Source organism: Dicentrarchus labrax, unplaced genomic scaffold (genome assembly GCF_905237075.1).
Source record: "Dicentrarchus labrax unplaced genomic scaffold, dlabrax2021, whole genome shotgun sequence".
Lineage (NCBI taxonomy): Eukaryota > Metazoa > Chordata > Actinopteri > Moronidae > Dicentrarchus > Dicentrarchus labrax.
This window is the reverse complement of record NW_026136702.1, coordinates 11,787,215-11,801,717: the sequence shown is the minus strand read 5'-3', so window position 1 is coordinate 11,801,717 and position 14,503 is coordinate 11,787,215. Positions and strand designations below refer to the sequence as shown.

Here is a 14,503-nt window from a genome sequence, read left to right as displayed (position 1 = left end):
TACAATGTGAATGATCTAGAAAAATTAGTATTTATTTACTATAAATTGTGCGTCAGCAGTTTCTCAAAGCGCAGGTTTAAAACTCAGTTGTGACTAAACAGATTCTCTACCTAACACCATCATATAGTAATTAAAGAGAACATTGCTGCTGATAATGACGAGTATCAGTATCAAAACATCTTCTCAACACTTGATTGTGTTTACACTCAGGAAAACTATATTATGCCACCAATCAAAAACAATTGCTTATAGCTGCTCCAAATGGATGCAGAGGGGAACACAAATAAACAGCGTAATAAACAACAGTTTATACCAGTAAAAAAAAAAAACCTGACCAACCCATTTATTCTAATATTAAATAACTAACGAGATTCAAATAAGAATCCAGTCGTAATAAAAATCCACCATCACAAGCGAAGCGAAACTCACAGAACACAAATGAGACTTTGCAAATCTAAACATCTATATCAAAAATAAAGATAATGCTGCTGGAATGACCTTTTAAATTAAGTCCTCCAGCAGCATGTTTCACTCAACATTTAGGGGGCAACCACAGTCTTCCACTTCAGTGTGCCAAACATTATAGTGCTGTAATAGTTTGGGCCCCCCTTGAGAATTGTATTTGCTGTGCTATAAAATTAATTACCAAAGAATTTATGGAGAGCTATAGAGATTTCTATTACAGTTGGGTAATAAAAATGATATTTAGGTTTTGGGAATCTGTGCACTCCTTGTTTTATCAGAGCTTCATTAGTAGACAAATATTTAACATTTCCTCTTTGGCTGCTCATGACCCACATGTCTCCTGGGTCATGTCATAGCAACAGGTTATCAAATCTCACTTATGGTTGGCTTTACGCTAAGGTCATCATGTTTCACTTAGTTTAAATCATGTGTTTTTCATCTGATAAATGATTGGACATAGTGTATAAACTTAGCATTTGTATCACATATCCTATCTTTATTGGCCCTAAAAAGGGTGTGACAGGCTAATTAAGACTAATCAGGACTATGGCCTTCCTCTTGTGGACTTCAATATTAACTTGTTATAAAGGACAATTCAAAGTAGAACTCAACTACCTTGAAAGCATAGAGCCTCCGTCATTATTTAAAGTTATTTGGGTTATTTGCTCAAATCTGGAACACAGGTTGAGAAAAAACAAAACAAAACAACACAACACAACAAAAAAGATCTGTCCAGCAAAGTTATCCAGTTAAACTGTGTTATGCAGGCCAGATTCTTAAGTTAAAATTCTGTATTTTACACACTCTAGTCTTTGTAAGTAAACAATGCTGTGGGTGTATCCTAAGTAGTATAACGCGGACATATGTAGCACACCACAGGCATCCAACCTCGGAGGCCACATACTGCTGTTGCTACCTGCTGTAATGTTCATGTTAACAGAGTTTCATTTGAAATCCTTTTTGCCGCACAACAAACTGTCCAAAACAGAAGGCTTTGCCTAAAATTTTCAAAGCACAGTATTCCTTCCCAATGTAAAAATAGAACTTTAAATGAAATTGGCATCCATGATGTTATATGTACATAAAAAAGCAGTTGAGACTTGTAATGTCCAGAAGAAACTCTACAGCACCACTAGGATTCAATTACAGAAATGACAAGTGATTCATCTCTACAACTTCCTGTCACAATTATGAATCTGTATTTTACTAAGTTAAAGAAAATACAAATAAAAAGATTAAGAGGTTCAAAAAGACAATAATGTTAGTGCAACATCAGACCTGCTGAGATGGCAAAAAGTAGATAGGTTAGGCTGTTACACAGAATACAAGTTACAACATCCTCACCAAAATATCACACATAATTTTCCAAAGCTCCTGAAGGAAGTGATGCAACTGAAATACTGTAAATGAATGTTTTAACCGAGGCATATAATGGTAACAATATTTAAAATAAGCCACTGACACAATAACGAGTATCTTCCTTTACTTGGAAAAAATCTAACAAATTCAGGCTAAATGAACTTAATAAATAAAAAATAATGTAAACAATATTGTCAGTAGCTGCTCTCACAGTATTGTGCTCGTCATCAATGGAATCTGTACTTTCGTGCAGGCTTGAGGTTGACATAAGTCTTCTTCATGTCATCTGCCTCGTCTTTCTTCACAAGTTGATACCGTTCTCCTTTTGTGGTTACCACCTGGTTGCCGTGGTACCGAACGAGTTTCTTTGGAGCCTGTAAACACCACACCAGAAAGTGTAAGTTTTATTGCATAAAAACAGATATGATAAAGACACATTGTGAATATGGAGTATAACCAGATGCTGACATCTTTTGGGGGAACAGGCCGGTGTGTTTTGTTATCGTCCTCATTGTCCACCAGCATGTACCTATGGAGAAACATAGTCATAAACACAGAAACAGAGATGTTCTGCTCTCCATAGTATAATAGCAATCTTACTCACTTCTCAAGGATGCTCTCTTTAAGTTTCTGATCTGCCAGTGAGGAAATACTCTTCCCATGGTTTACCTGAGGTTACAGGATACCATCATATCAGACTGCTAACATACACAAGGAAGTGGCTGACATGAAATACCGTGGCAATGTTTATGTGTGTAGCTGAGACTCACATTTAGAGGAGTTGGGCTGAGTTGGACATCACCCTCTATGATAAGGCGCACAGCTTCCTCCATGTCTCCTTTGGCAATAGACAGGGCACTGCGAGCCTCGGACAGACTACACTTGGGAAACATCTCCAGCAGGTGCTGCTCCTGGGCCTCCCACTCAGACACTGGTAGCTAGACATATACACATTTATGTTACCTCTTATTTAGAGGAATGTAAACAATATCAACAGTAGGACACACAATGAGCACAAGTTAAATAATTATAATTAGAAAATTCAAACACACCAAGAAAAAGAAAATAATGTGGTGATGTGTGCTGAAATGATAACCTTGGCGGTGGCGCCCTCTGTCTGTGTTTTAAGGCACTGTGTTTCTTTTTCTGGGGGAGGTTCACTGAGCAGGGTGGTGAGTTTCAACGAAATCTCATCTGTCCTGGCCTTAGGCACAAACTTTTCTTCGTCAGCTAAAAAGAGAAAAACAACAAAGTAACATCAGTACACTGTAGCATAAATGTTAGGCTGACGATCTCCATCTATGATGAGTGTCACTGCCCAATAAAGCTTTAGTTAGTTTGTTTGGGTGACTCTTTTGGCAACATTATGAAAAGAATTAAGACAAAATTTGTAAAGGGTAATACTGCCACAATACTTCATGTATTAGAAATAATGATTAAAGCACTACCTGAGGTCCGAGCATTGGCTAGTTTTGAAGCCAGGCTGAACATCATTTCACAGACTTTGACACTGCAAAATGAAAATACACATTTGTAATAACAAATGACAGAGGAATGTTGTCCGGCCTTGTTTCTCACAGAAAAAAGTGCGATGTATAGTTTACCTCTCAATTTCAGCAAAACCAGGTATGTAAGCTTCTAGCATCTCTGCAAAGACTTCCAAGTCAAAGTTCTCCTCGATACTCTGCTGGGAGCCAAGATCCTCCAGGACGCCAGTAATGTAAGACAGAAGAACATCATCCAGTGTGCTGCATTGAAGGGTTAAAAAAAAAAAGAAGTTACTGTGAAGGTTGACTGAACTTAACATTGCTGTGAGGATGCAAAAATTAAAAAAATAGTTCACCTGAGATCTGCATCAGGAATGTAGTTCTGAATAAATTCGTGCAGCGCACTGTGGATGATTTTGTGGAGGTCCATTGCTTTCTCCTACTGTGCAGTAGAGGGAATACTGGAGTTGGGGTACAGCAGATGGTTAAGGCAGTTATAATAAGTTGACTGCAAACCTTAAATAACCAAACATAACAGTTGTCACCCAGGCTACCAATTATGGTAACGTTACACCATCAGCTCGGACGTACATGGAAATGTTACAAAAGCATTTCTTACGAAAGCTTGGTTGTGAAAGCTTGCTGCAGCATCTTTAAGGTAGTGGTGGTCAAAATGTATTTTTACGCACAACCTACATGAACCTCACGATTCATTTCAGCAAAAATAAATGAGGATGCAACGATAACTCACATTAAAAAGGTACTTAATGTATTGACTAAGTAACCTTACTAGGTAATGCTAGAAACAATGCTTTTGCATCAAACTCATGCAGCTACAGCAATATAAACCAACCGTGCTAGTGTTGTTTGCAGCGTTAGATTTGCAGCTGCTCGGACATTAGCTTGTTATCAGCTAACATAATGCTTAATTACAAACGCCACGGCTACGCTAGCATTAGCTACACCGCTGCAGGACAGTCGTGCGTAAGTAATTCGCCTCGTACAGTTGCACACGCTGTCTTATTTTCTCAACATGATCAGTGTTCACTCATCAACGAGATTAACCTTCATATGCACAAATAACGTCACCGTTAGCTAACGCTGTGGGTTTTTTTTTTTTTTTTTTGTTAGCTAACGTTAGTTAACTGCTAGCAAACGGTTAACGCCAAACCAGCCTCGGTTATTTGTATCGGAAAGACTTTAAATGGGCTAAACTTACTGTGACACAGATTATAGAGACATGAAGCTCAAAGTTTTCCCCAGATATATTAGGGGGGAGGACGGTCAGAGCAGTGGTTACAGGCTTTCTATCCGTGATGCGTGTTAGCCCGCAACATTCAAAACATTGACACGTCATTTCCGGTGATTGTAACCAGCCTGGTTAAATGCAGATATTATTATTATTATTATTATTATTATTATTATTATTATGTATTATATTATTATTTTATGATTTCTGTCTGCGAGACTTGTTTGGATTGATTGTTTTACGTGGATTTGAAATGTTGGTGGAAGGTGAGTTTACAAAATAGATGTAATTAAAAAGAGACAGACATAAATGCATTTTAAATCTCCTTATATTTACTGTTTTAACATTTTAAATGGTCACAATAAAGAAAATCCCAACATAGAGAAAGACACTAAAGCATTACATCCTCCTTACTACTCCTCCATTGCAAGGACTGTATTTTTCTGTTGTATATATTTGCCAACTGAATATTCTGGGGGGTTTGGGGCATTTTATAGAGCAAAACAATTAATTGATTAATTGAGAAAATATTAAATATTAATTGACAATGAAAATAATTGTTAGTTGCTGCCCTACATTACATGGACAAAGCATTGTGAGAGCTATCAAGACCATGTACAAACAGTGCCTTGAAAACTATTTTCTTATCCCCAAATACACTACTTTTTCAGTTTTATCGTTAATGAACAAATTAAAATCATAAAAAATGCAGCTATATATCACATGGTTAACACTTATTATAGAAGTTAACTATTCTGTCGACAGTATTTCATGTGTCACAACATTGTTATTTATCTATTTCACACAGCATACCTGAGAGGCTTTCTTTAAGGGGAACATACAGCAACATATTATATTTTAGAGACTCTACAACATTATGTGTGATGTTTTGAGGCAACAGAAAAATCTCAGGGAGATGTCAGTAAACTATTGACCCATTCTCTGTGCTTTAGTGACTCAAAACTGTGAAACAGGACTCAAAAACAAGGAACAAACAGGAACCTGCATTTATATGATTCTATAATAAATTCTACTGCTTCCCATGAAAGCTGCATCAGAAGAGTCTAATACGTGGTTTGTAACAATGATTCAATACAATTTGATACTGGGCTCACAGTATCATTTTTCTAATGAGTATTTTCTAACAAAATGAAATTATAGATTTTTTTCTGAGGCATATTTCCTTTTGTGAAGTGAAACTGTCTTTGTTCCTTGATACCACGATTGATAGACCGATTGATTCTTCATTTCACCGATATCAACTGTCTCGCAATATATCTGTACATTCCTTATAGGTGGTGTCTCACAACTGGTCAAAGCCATAAAACACTTTTTGTAAAATCTTTCAGCTGTCATCAAACATTTGTCTCTGGGAGATCACATTTAATTTTTTTCTCCTGCCCTACTGAAAAGCTGGCTTTTACTATTAAATATAGCGCTAACATGTTTGTGTGAAGCTTTCTGTGACCCATGTTTGGTTCCTGACTCTGCGTTTGAACACTGGTCTAGCCTACATTGGGCCAGTAAATAGTCTACTCTCACTTAGACATTATCTTATATCTTTTGCCAGATCCATACATAGTTGATGATCAAGGTGTTATCTGAGGCAACATCAATGATGTCATCAGATCCTGCTCTCAGTTACCTCCGCCTGTGTTGGTATTATAGCAGATATGTACCTGTAAATCATTAATGCCCATTCAATTGTTTCTTTGCTCCCTTGGCAGTATCTCTTGCCGGCTGTAGTATTTCATCAGGAAATATGGTACAAGCTACTGATAAAACAAGCAAGAACAATTCTCAACTTGGCTGAACTCTGTTTCAACTCATGAGCTCATGGCTAGACAGGTGGGGCTGAGGTATCAGGGCAGAGCGTGTAAAATCTACAGCAAAGGAGTGCATCTCGGTTTTCTCGTGTGTGTTAACAGCTGACACTGAGAGCAGCCTGCAAGCCATATAACACATTCTAATAGACTGTGACACAATGAGTAGCATCAAAATACTATCATGTTTTGTTCACACTGGCATTAAAATTGTACAGACTCAAGCTTCAGGCAACATTTGCTCACACTTTTTCACACGAACAAATTCTTAACTGTAATGCCACATTTAGCCCCAAACAAAAATGATCTCAAAACCACCCCTAGTCCTGTATAGAATCACTGACATCTTCTCTGACTCAGAATTCAGTTGTAAATATTAACTCATGCTGACAGACCTACTAAAGCTGAAACTGCTTTCCTTTCCCCTCTCTCTTTAAAGTTAAAGGTGTTCCAACACAAGGTGGCAGCATTGAGTTATTTGTGACAGCGGGACCTCTCAATGTTTCTGAGGGATGGTTTGCTCTTGACACCTTCCACTAGAAACAAAACAACAAAAGACATGTATATCAGATCCACAATGGCTTTGAACATCTCGTAGTGAATTGTTGTCTTTTTTAAAACAGCCCTATTCATTCTGTAACACACCATAACCTTAAAATGCAGAGGTTTTGAGTAGAGTTCACTACTACAGAAACAACATTCTTCAGCTTAAATTTGGTCAGCAGCCATGATTAGAAAATAAGTGCAGTTGATGTTGTGGTGGAAGATTATTTTCATTTTGTCTATCAGTCATATCAGGTCACAACAACTCAGATTGGATCACTTATGTTGTTTTCAGATTGGCCTTAATGAGCAAGGACTTCACATCTTTGTGCATGCAGTGGCGAAGCAGTTTGTATAAGAGTCCATGCTTTTGTGCGAAAGAGAGAGGGAGACTGTGCTGAAGCATCCTCAGCCACTGATGTACTTATCTAATCAGTAATTCCAGTTTTTAAATTAGCGCACAATAACAGATTACAAAAGGGGACTTTTTTGATTTCACTAAGATGAGCATGGAACAAATATCTTTTCGGTGAAATTCTCTTAACTTGGAAGACAGAAACATTCGATAAAGGTTAAAATATCCTTTGCTGTTTGTCTTAGTCTGCTGCTATTTGCTATTTCACAAGAAATAAACATCCCGAGGAACATTATGTTGTATAATCATTGTATAATGTCATATAAATACACACACAATAAGTGAAATCAATGTATATAAATGTCATATACCTTCGATAGTAACAAGGAACATATTACCCTCAAGGTATAAAATTATTTTAAAATCGACTTTGAGGGAGGCACGGACAGGTAGAGTGGTTGAGTTTAAAGGTGTGACAGATCCTTATGATTGTTTGGTGCATGTGTCTGGCAGTAAAAAAGATTATTAAATGTATTTGAATATTTTCATAAATTATATACAGTGTCAGTTTGTCTAAAACATACAGTATATGAAGGGAAATTAATTTGGAAGTGAATGCATTGTTTTGTTTTTAGGAACAAGACTTGTTCTAGAAATGTCTAAGAGGTCATTTATTCAAACACAGAAGAAATAATTAAAAAACTTCTGAACTCATACATTACACACTAATGTAAGTGGAGCCTTAATATGTGCTAATGGTATGTTTACTCATTTCTGTTCCTATATGCCAGGGTACAATCAAGCATGTCATGCAACAATGTCGAGGCAGGGCACATAATGTGGATATTGTACTGGTGGCACAGATTTCCATTTTCACACAGACAATGGGGACTGGGGGTTGGCTGGGGAGAGGGGGGGGCCTGTCTTAGCAAAAAAAAAAATTTAAGGATTCTCATCAGAGTCACCAAAACACTGAATGATTTACTGCCAAATTAATTACCCTTTACCCAACTTTAGACAATAATGCCTAGAGCTGTCTGTCGGAACAGCATTATTCTATTAGCGTTCGATTTGCAGTTCAGCCAGAGTGACTTCATATCTAGATTTGATTGTATTTTCTTAGTGAATGTGTAGCAATGCATCCACAATAGAAAGGCACAGAATTATCTGACAGTTGAATCACCTGTGCAGCAGAGATGGGATCAGCACATTATTTGGAGAGAGAATTTTAAACACTGAACATATCTGTTCCACAGCATTACAAAAGGTGCATTTACAGAGTGAATCCAAGCACAGTACAGTTTAATTAATTGAAACTTTTACAATATAAGGCCTCTTTCGCAATCATAACCCATCTTTAATCAAATTTAAGACTTGTTAATCATTTCAGCTCTCTCTGCTTGGTTTTGAAGGTCGTGTGATTCAAAGCGTTATTGTGTAGAGTTTTACAAAAGTACAGTATTAACAACACTCGTGAAATCAAAGTTGGCATATGTTTTTAATTAAATTTTACTCTTACTTATCTAGAGCTGCAGGTTAAGTGACTCCGAAGGGACTTGGAACACAAGCATGAGATTATAGCTGGCTGGTTGTCTGTGGGCGCGCCTGACCTGGTCCAGATCCGGGCCACCTGTGTAGGCTAGCCTGCCCTCCCGTCTGCCTCCTGTGCTGTTTCCAGGAAGTGGTCACCAGGCAGCCCATTGCCACTTTTTCCCTCCCCTTCAACTTCCCCAACTAGCCACGCAATTATTATATTATTTATTACAAAAAATATAGAAACTTTGAATATACAGTATATAAATCTAAGGAAGTAAACGTAAGATGTTAGATATTTGAATTGCAGAAATTATGTTAGGCATAATAAGATACAGCAGATGGGGGCAATAAGTAGGGCGATTCAAAACACAACTAGTCTCGGTTTATCTCAGTGAATGGGCTGAGCTCCCTTGTCTTGGCCTGTGTGTCTCTGTTCAGCAGTCGATAGGTTAACCTGCCCGTGGCATCCATCTTGTGTGGCCCCCCTCGCATTACCATTGATCTGAGGGAAATAAAGAGCACACGTATTATTATATACAGCCCAGAAAAACACCCTCTCACAGTGATGGAGTGAACAGGCCAAATGTATGAAATATTGCCCCTGCGACATATTCTGTCTTCCTGTCAATAGTGCAGCCTTTGCCCACAACCCGAATCAATAGGGACTTATCTTTTCATGATAACACATAACGATGTTGTCTGTTGTCTTTTCTGATATTGAAGTTCTAATTCCATCCCTCCGCCTTTTCAAATCATCCATACTGATATGTATATTTGGACAACTCTGTCTCGTTTTTTTCCCTTGTTTTTTTCCAAAAGAAATAAAATTGCCATGGGCCTGCTAGTCTGAGACATGGCAGTTACAAATTTACATGTTGGTTTCTGGACGTTTCTCTGAAGCTTTTGGGGGTCTCTCATGTGTGAGACTGCTCAGCGGAGAGAAGACACCCCTCTGTAAAAACATCTGTTGTGGAAATGGCTGTCAGACTCCCTTTTGTGGGCTCCGTCTCTTCTTTGCGCAGAGATTGTCATTTGTTTTGATCATTTATGTGGGTGAAAGAATAGTGATAAAAAATCTGGAGAATGTACCCATGCAGTTGAGCAGTCTACAGTTGGGCTGTGTTTATTTATTTTGTTCTCATTGAAAGGAACATTTCTCTCTGATTTAGTGGCTTTGTGGTCTGCACATTGAGGCATATCATGTAACTATGTTATTTAATGTAAAAGCAAACTATAATGCACTGCGAGTGATGTGAAAAAGTGAAGTTTGTAGAAATATTTTATAATTAACCATCTCAGTAAGCATACATTCCCTGTACATTATGTTGCAATATGGACAAGCTGCTGAAAGATGATAACAAAAAATACTCTTTAATTATTCATGATGTGATGATTGTTATCTTGTATGGAAGAAGTCATTGGAAAAGAGAAACTGGCATTGTCGCTTATTGTTTAGAATGATTTAATTGTAGAAAATGCAATTCATCTTGGCATTAAAAATACAGATACCCACTGTAGTCATCCATTCTGTCAAGAAACAAGTACAACACCATTTAGAGGAAGTGATGGTTATAAAAGGCTGCTGTCTTGGTCCTTGAAATGTCAACAAAAGCTGTGTGTTCAGACTTTCTTTCAGAATGGCCCAGGGTGCGGTGACGCCACTGTTTTCCACCTACACAGGAAGTGTTTTGAGAGCACCTGTCTGGTAGTGCCACAAGGCACATCACCTCTACTCAGGTCAGCTGCCATTTATCTCAGTCAAGCTGCTCTTTCGGCCTCTTCTTTTACCCTGCTCAGCAGTATTAGAACATAACACAAATTCATTCCAGAACAATTAATTGCTTTGTATAAAATTAAGTTAAATCAAGTTTGAAACAGATTACATTTCCATGCTTGTATGTTTTCAGTGTTGGAAAAGCTGACTAATCCAGACAGAGTTGGACAATGTATATATATATATATATATATATATATATATAAATCTAGGCATTTGGCATTGACAGCATTTTCTCATAACATTGTTAGACAGAAAACAGTTCCGGACATACTGTATTTCTTGCGAGTCCCAAGAGCCTGTTCTGTGTTATTTGTACTTGTTTTGAAACACAGCATCAATTTTCGACCAAGTTAGATGTGAGGCATTTTTCTCACACTGCCTGTAACCAGAATGTCACATGGGTTTACACTGCAAATCCTGATGTTATATGAACTCTTTTTAGAGTCATGTCAATGATGTGTCTAAGTGTAGGTGGTTAGTAAAAACAAAATATGCTTTGTAAAATACGTTGTGATTTCTAATAACAAAAAAGAGATAATTCTATATGAAATAATCTAAACATTGTTTATGAGGCTTACTTTAAAAGGTGTAAAAGTTGTCGACATTTATATGATCCATAACAGCAAGATTCCAACATGAATTAATGGGATGCCTGTTTGTGATTCTAGGATTTTCCAGCAGAACAGGTGAGTGTTTGAGCAGAGTGACACCTCATAAACTAGCTGATAACCTGTTCCTGTGTCTTCTTATCTGTCTTCCTGACAATCCCAGGTCCCTGAGCACGTTGTCGTTTCCCCTCGGGCCCATTATCAGATCCCCTCTGTAGGCTCCCAGCAGCTGCAGTTATTGTGGAAGACTCTACTTTTATAGCCCCATGATGTCTGTGACAACACTAGCTTTTATGAGTGAGTGCATGTTGTCTTGCGGTCGTTTGGATGGTTGTTTCCTTTTTTTTAGTTCTGACTGTGAAGCTTCCCCCCAATTTTTTCCCCTTATCAAATAAAATCAAATAAAAGGCCTATTGAAGAATTTGATGCTGAATTTAATGCTGTTTTCAAATATTATATCATTAATCATCTTTTTCCAATCATGTTTCAGCAGTGATCGGCCCTTCGCACTATCTGTGGGAAACGTGTTATCTCCCTCTGCCATTCATGTACACATTTATTGGATTCCAAGTCTTTGGGATCAATCTTTTGGCCACCAGAGGAGCATAACTAATGGCAACATTAGAATGGCTTTGTGAGAGGGACTGGCCGGATGCGGGTTAACCAAGCAGGAAATAATCTAGGATTTTATATCCTGCATGAATGGCCATAGGATATGCTGAGAATAAATTAATCCCCCCCAAAATTTTAGCAGTGAGGTTATCTTTTGAATGAAACTGTTTCAGAGGGGTTGGGTGGTTTGTTTGGCTGATTTAGTCTTGAGGAAGGGGGTGGGAGGGTGGAGGTGGAGGGGTGCATGAACACATGTGGAATTTCTTGGCAGATAATGACTGTCATCTTAATGCTCAGCCAGGGTCAGAGTATCTATTCTGTCTCTGACCGCAGGTCTAGACGGCCTTCCCCTGGAAAGCCTTTTTTTCCCTTCCTTTTAAAGACCCACTCCTGTTTTCCTGTTGTGCCCAAACAAGGATTTTATAAAACGGGTGACATCGCCACACAAGCTGTCTGCAGAATCCCCCTTAATTAAAGTGACTTTTAAAGCCTTCCTCAGACACTAATAAACCCCCTCTCCATTAAGATCCTCCTAATTACTGTGTGCAAAGGAAAGGGGGACACACAGAGACAGACAGTGTGGAGGTAAGCCTGCTGGCATTTGGCCCCATAAGCTGAGCACCACACAAAAGAAAATGTCCCCTGGGTTACCCATCCTACCAGAGAGATTCCTTTTTTTCAACTTTTGCCCCCCCTCCTGTTTTCTTCTTTATGAATGAAAGTATATGACATGTGGGACTGACAGTGTCCATTCATGGAGCTGGTGGAATGTGTGAATAAGGGCTTTGAATGAGGTACGAATCACAGCCACCTGATTAGTCATTAAGCAGCCTTTTGACGTTACCATTGTTTAAATGTGCATAGTGGAAGTGAGAGTGCTGTCATCTATAAACACCCGTTCACTCAAGTGAGGCTGATTAGAAGAGATGGATATTCAGTGTAAACTGAAAGATGCTGGAAACCTCTCAGAAAGCGCAATCAAGAATTATTCCTGGTACAACTTTGGTATCAGCAGAGCAATTAAAAACATTTTGAAAAGCTTAATTTGTATAAGGCTCTGCTATGTCGGGTGTTAGTCCCATGTTAGTCCCACTTTGTATTTTAAATTGATGTGGACAAGAGAATCTCATATCGTTACACATCACACTGAGCCACAAGTACAGAGTGTGTGGACAGTCACTACAGCTTCAGTGGCAGAGGCCTGCCCAGAAAGGTTAAATGTGTTTGGTTCATGTCCTGGTCTGCAGATTAATGACATTAACGAAGTTTCCATTAGTCGTGCAACTGGGGGAGACATGGGCGTCCATGCGGAAAGCCACATGACCGAGGCAGAGATAAGAGAAAATGAAATACGTCTTCGTGGAGACAAGAGGGGCCAGGAAGTGCCACTCCAAATTAGCCGCAGGCCCAGTTTGTTGTTACTTCATTAACCCAACAGCCCCGGGAAAAATAAAAAGTGGGGTCACAACCTTTAGCAACGGGTAGCCTGAAATTTGCAAAGAGAGGCTACCTCAAACTTTGACTAGATGCATCTATTGAAACAATACAGACAAGTGTTTATGAGGGAAAGTGATCATTTAAAGGAGAATCCAGTCAGTCTCACCACTCTTACATTTTCATGTTTAACCTCAACAAGTATGCATTAGTACTTAATTTTATATTAATTCAGTTATATTCATTCAATGTCACATAGACCATTAAAAGAAACACTTTACTGTTAATTACAGGTGAATTATCAACATTAAATTAAACATTTAATGCTTCTCCACTCAGCCCTGTGAGTATAGTAAACCATTTCTTAACATTTCTTAAGAATTCTGACAGGTTGTTGAAGAAAAGATGAATCAATCATTGAGTCAGTCTCCTACAGTCTGATCTTTGGTACAAATATAAATATCATCCAAAGCATTATTAGTTTAGTTAATTTACCTTTAAATTACACTAAAGTCTGTGAGTAAAGGTTAATAAAATGACATTTTTTAGGACAGATTATTCTCCCTGATTCAGATCTGACACCATATGGGTGTAAAAGTTCACACAGCCACTTTCTTAGCCAGTGAACCACATTTTCTGGAAGGAGAAAGCTTGCACATCACATAAAAGTATCCAACAGTAGACAGTAGCATCAATAATATAAATTCATTATTAGCTGTTCTACAAATGAAAAGATATTACTGGATCATCAATATTGGATAATGAGCATTGTGCCCTGTTTGTTGCTCTCTAACATTTGATGGTGTACTTCAAAACAGAGCCGAGCAGTATAATGCAGTCCTTGTTGTTGTAACACGAGCTGCGCAGTGGCTCTTTATTTGCAGGCAGTGACTTTATTAGAGTCTATGGTTACAGACCCTTGGAAGGAGGGCTATTGTATTCTCACCCCTTCTCTGGCAAACATACCCATGCTGCTCTCTTCCTTTGTACACACTTCATAACAAACAGGCCTGATGGATTCTGCAGAGTGTGGGTAGAAGTATCAGTATTACTTTGAGTTGTTATTTTATTCATTAAAGGAGGTGGATTTTGTCACTTAAAATTTGTCATCACAAATCTTACAAGTTCATTGCCCTAGACCTCTACTCCATGTTTATGTCTTAAAAAGTCAGCTAAATTATTCCCACCTTTTCTCTAGTTTTCTCTCTTTCGCTCTCTCACACACACATATACCTACTCAGCAACATGGATCAGC

General features: G+C 38.2%; 1 protein-coding gene across 1 annotated transcript; it reads right to left on the bottom strand.

Moving 5' to 3' along the window:
* Positions 1–11: 11 nt before the first annotated feature.
* On the bottom strand, positions 12–4,677 carry cuedc2 (CUE domain containing 2). The gene is made up of 9 exons (XM_051427287.1): positions 4,531–4,677; positions 3,668–3,772; positions 3,429–3,572; positions 3,273–3,334; positions 2,921–3,054; positions 2,595–2,762; positions 2,429–2,493; positions 2,293–2,353; positions 12–2,198 (listed from the first exon to the last, which is right to left on the bottom strand). Exons 2-9 carry the CDS (start codon positions 3,739–3,741, stop codon positions 2,052–2,054), a joined length of 855 nt encoding a protein of 284 aa, XP_051283247.1. The 5' UTR covers positions 3,742–3,772; positions 4,531–4,677; the 3' UTR covers positions 12–2,051.
* Between the last annotated feature and the right edge of the window lie 9,826 nt (positions 4,678–14,503).

Coding starts and splice junctions, on each gene's coding strand:
- cuedc2 (XM_051427287.1), bottom strand. CDS start 3,741: ATGGACCTCCACAAAATCATCCACAGTGCGCTGCACGAATTTATTCAG. Junction 3,335..3,428: donor GGTTTTGCTGAAATTGAGAG/GTAAACTATACA, acceptor TTCATTTTGCAG/TGTCAAAGTCTGTGAAATGA. Junction 2,494..2,594: donor TCAGCCCAACTCCTCTAAAT/GTGAGTCTCAGC, acceptor CTGTAACCTCAG/GTAAACCATGGGAAGAGTAT.